The 4586-nt window shown below is 41.4% G+C and overlaps 1 protein-coding gene across 1 annotated transcript; it reads left to right on the plus strand.

Moving 5' to 3' along the window:
- The first annotated feature begins 1307 nt into the window (after positions 1 to 1307).
- marveld3 (MARVEL domain containing 3) lies at positions 1308 to 3579 on the plus strand. The gene is made up of 4 exons (XM_041941111.1): positions 1308 to 1380; positions 1790 to 1993; positions 2153 to 2250; positions 2721 to 3579. The coding sequence occupies exons 2-4, from the start codon at positions 1800 to 1802 to the stop codon at positions 3329 to 3331; spliced, it is 903 nt and encodes a 300-aa protein (XP_041797045.1). The 5' UTR covers positions 1308 to 1380; positions 1790 to 1799; the 3' UTR covers positions 3332 to 3579.
- Positions 3580 to 4586: the final 1007 nt, after the last annotated feature.

A 4586-nucleotide genomic window follows, 5' to 3' on the forward strand; every position in this document is an offset into this window, starting at 1 on the left:
TCTTCCTCGCTTGCTAACCAAGGCAGCGCGCGGTCGGTTGGTAGTGGCAGCGTGAGCCCAAGGAATAACGACGAACACTTCCGGTGACGGTTTGCTCTATAAATTCAAAGTAAAAGTCTTCATCTTTAACCATTGATAATTTCCTCCAGTGATGTACTGTGGCGCGTGACATCTGGTGTGCAGCAACACATTTCAAAACTTCCCTCCAGTTATTATCACATTATATCGCACAATGGGCACAGTAACTGTATGAGTTTTATTAATCAAATTTATTTAGGACAACTTCTTTAACATGACATGGCCTCATGATCCGGTGAAAGGAGGCAGCTGTCTTTCAGCTGACTTCATCTAGATTGAAATAGTTTTTTAACTGGTCATACAAAATTTTGATTAACTTCGCACAAGCCACTTGACAGTAAACCCAGAACTTTTGGGGCCCCTGAAGTCATGGGGCCCTCGGACAGTTGCCTGCTATGGCTGGAAATCCAGCCTTGCTGCAAAACTAGGTGAACAGAAAAATCTGGCCTGTTCAGTGTAACAGCATTCAATAATTAATTGTGATTGCAAATAATTTACATTTATTGATGGGTTCCTGAAGAAAGGTAAACTTCAGAGGAAGAGGAGGGACCTCTATTTCTATTGATGGATTGCAACTGCTAGAATTAGATATTGAGCTCCATAATCTCCTTGTTGTCATGACTTGTATCAGAGAATTGCACAAATATACAGTAACAAGTGAATGTATAAGTGCCGTGTAATTACATGGTGTGTGAATGAGCATGGCCTTAAGGGTAATGGATTAGTCACGCTTTCAAATAACATTTATTTTGAAATGTATCTATGTCTCGGAAATGTTGAAAATAATGTCATCGACTACTGCCACGAGCTTCACGATTGAAGCGTGACCGCGTGCGCTGTGGTGTGCGTTCACGTCCGGGTTGGGGCATGAGTCGCACATTTTTGTTTTTGCAAGTTGAGCACGACCGAAACAAACAATGTGTCATGCGCTTCCGGTTTTTATTGAACTCTCGTGAAGTAGCCCGTGTCATATTTGTATCTAACTGACAGGTGAAGTAAATGTAGCTGTCTGTAGTCTGCTGTAAACAATATATAATGAAGTATTTACAATGCAATAAAACACATTCATGTACACAAAGCATACACCCTACACTTTATACATTTGAAAATGAGACTAAAAAGCTTTAAGTAGCGGTAGAAGGTTTACTGTGTTTTCCAGAAATTAGCACGAAACTAGTGGGCGTGGCACAGCACAGGTGAGTGGCACGAGAAGGAATTCTCAAACACAGGAAGCAGGTAGAGGTAGTCTGTTTGCTCACGGTGTGAACGAAGACACGGCAACACGGTGTACACAGGCCAAAGGTAGGACAGAAATAGTGTTTCATCACGATATTATAATCGAAACACGAACACGAGCGGTTGCTACGAATTGTAGAATATGGGCTGGTCTCCCATGTTGACATAAAGTATGCAATCACGTAAACGTCTGGATTAATTTGTTGACTTTATGTCCCCTTTATGTTTGTTTTCTGAAATGTCCGTGGGGCATAAATGTGAAGTGATGGTGATCACCTTTTGTCTTGCTTGCTACTTTATGAATAAGGACACCTCTGTGTTTGGTCCTTCACCTCACCTGGCCATTAATCTCCCATTAAATGGCCCCCCATGCTGCTTCACTGTCCACAATTGTGGTTACAGAGATGCAGGCCAAGTGTCCACTTTGTTTATGAGGGTCTTTAATAGGATTCATGTCCATAATCTTCTTTTGCAGGCAGAGGACAATGCCAGAGAGTGGAAGACACCATGAGAGGAGAGATGTGTACAACAGCAGGGACTATTCACACAGCGGAGACCACAATTCATATGACCCCAGAGGTCGCAACCAAAAGCTAAGAGACATGGACGAGAGGGGCCTGGCTGGGGACAGGAGGGCCAAACAAAACAGAGACCACAACCATGAAGGGCCCTCGAGACTGTAAGGGACTTTCTATAGACGAGTTCCTGTATTCACTGCCTTGTCTTCCACTCACACTTTTCACCATATGTGGCACAGTTATTTATATTTTTATAGGAAATGATTCTGTAAAGACATAATGAATTCCATCTCACTGCATATATGCTGTTGTCCCTGTAGGTCCAGAGAGACTTCAGTGTTTAACTCTGAAGGGGAGTATTATGAGCGACAGCACAAGCAAACGCTCTACAATCTCAGATACATCCTGTCGACTAGAGGCAAGTTGGATGTAATGTCATTTTTTTTCTATTTATTGTGGTCTCTTTTTAATTACATATTCCCTAATTTTGCTTGACGGAGCACATGCTCTAAATTTGCCCTGTATGTCATACCATTAATACACCATAACATTATGTGATTTACCTTTTAAGGGCTGAGTTGGAACAAGAGCAGGATTTTTGTTTTTACCCTTAATTTGTATGTAAAATGTAAGAAAACAGTGAAAAATGCCTTTGAGACTTGAGTTATTTATTAAAATGTCTTGTTTTATGCAGGCAACTGTCCAAAAGATATTCCATTTATCATGATATATGACAAAGAAAAGCAGCCAATCCATTGATCAGAGAAGCTTTGAGCTGTGAGCTAATATTTGGCATTTTTGCATGAAAAAAGTCGTCTCTGGTCTCGCTGCTTCATGTTGCAATACATTCATGTCAGTGTTGTGTGTACTGGATCCTCTGTCTCGCAGGTCTCTGCCAAATTATGGAGCTGTGTGTTAACCTGCTTATCGTCATCTGTGCTGGAGTGCCATACAGCAACAACGGGGGTTACCGTGACCTGGCCAGCCTCGGTGGACTCTACCATTATTACTATGGTGGAGCCAATGCCTTCACTGGATCTGATGCAGATAGGGTGAAGGAGCTGGACCAGCTGTTCCATCAGCTCAAGCGGCCTCCGTACGTCTTCACCATGGCCTGCGGCGGGGTTTTGATGATCTACGCCTGTGCCATGCTTGCCCTGGGGATTTTCAGGGTCCCGTACCGCTGGCCCCCTGTGCTGCTGGGGGAGGCTCTGCTGAACCTCCTGATCGGCCTGGGCTACATCCCTGCGCTCGCCTTCTACTTCATTAAGCTGCAGGAAACCTACAACGATCCCATCTGTAAGGAGAGAGAGCAGATGTACAAGAGCAAAGGGCACAAAGGCTTTGATTGCCAGTTTCACGGTGCAGATATCGCAGGAGGGCTCTTCGGGGTGCTGGGGGTGTTTGTTTTCGTCTTTGGTGCAGTGCTCGCTGTCAGAGCTTTCAGGTCAGTGCGGGAGCTAAAGAAGCAGAGGACAAATGAGGACAGTCGTTTTTAAGCTGGCTTTTCTCCTTGGGATTGCGCAGAAATCCCTGCGACGAGAAAACATGCAAGGTCTTGTCATATTGGGTGTAACTGGATAGTCACTCTTGTTGAATCTGTGAATTTGTATCTACTTTCTATGCTTTGAGGAAGTTTTTTTTTTTACTTGATTTTGTAAAATGCTTTTTTTATTTCCACCATTCTTCCAGTTTACATACCTTTGTACTGTTACATATATGGATATAATAAACAACTCAAAGTGTGTATAAATCATTATTTTATGACACATTTTTCATTAATTTTGGCCACAATAACTACTGAGAAACAGTTTGAGTCTCAAAAAAACTAATTTAATTAATTTACTTTAAGAACGAGGTTGTCTGATGCAGGAACAGTCCCAAGGGGATCAATCTCTTTTTTGTTCCAGACAGAAACTACTGTGGATTCCTTAGATCTCAGCCTGTTGATCATTAATCCTGGAAGTTGGATCCTGGCACAGAGGGTTCAGTGTTGTCTTGTGACATTAAGTTTTTATTTTGTTTTGATTTCTGCATTTAAAACTTTCCATGGAATGAATAATGATGGTTCTTCCATTTGTTCCTCTCTTAGGTCTTACATCACGAGGAAAAAAACCAAACATTTAAGCCTATTTCTCATTCATTTGTATACTAGGGTTCAGGATGCCATTCTGAGCTCAACCAGCAGATGGCAGATCTACTGTGTTTAGGAATTTATTCATGACTTCAACACATCACCACACAGTGATTAACGCTCTCTGCTCTGATTCATTTTCTTGATCTGGGTTCTTCTTCTGTGCGTTTAGGCTTTTTGAAAGAACATTTCTGTGGAGACCGAGGCAGATATATAAATCCTTTTCTGTTTCATTATGGCTCAGGATTTTAAAATGAATGACATAATAAACTGGTCTTGTGCTGACCAAAAAAAGCCACTTTGATGATATTTATTGGCATGAAATCATCATAAAAATGGTGATCAAAGTGGACACTGGACAGACACAAATTCACAGTAAAAAGTTTTATTGCTACTTGGCTTAAAGTTAATTCAAAAAACAGCTTGTCTGCTCAAAACTAATTATAGCAGCATTTCAAATAAAATAACAACCGTCTTCCACTCTCAAAGTTCAAGGGAGTGCAATTCTGTCTGATACACAGCAAAAGTGCTCATTGTTAGTCCTATTCCTAAATGATAAATCTTGAAATCATCAAACAGAAAACCAATTTTGCGCAGGAATCTGCATGCTAGAATAAAAA

Source organism: Chelmon rostratus, chromosome 1 (genome assembly GCF_017976325.1).
Source record: "Chelmon rostratus isolate fCheRos1 chromosome 1, fCheRos1.pri, whole genome shotgun sequence".
Classification (NCBI taxonomy): Eukaryota; Metazoa; Chordata; class Actinopteri; order Chaetodontiformes; family Chaetodontidae; genus Chelmon; species Chelmon rostratus.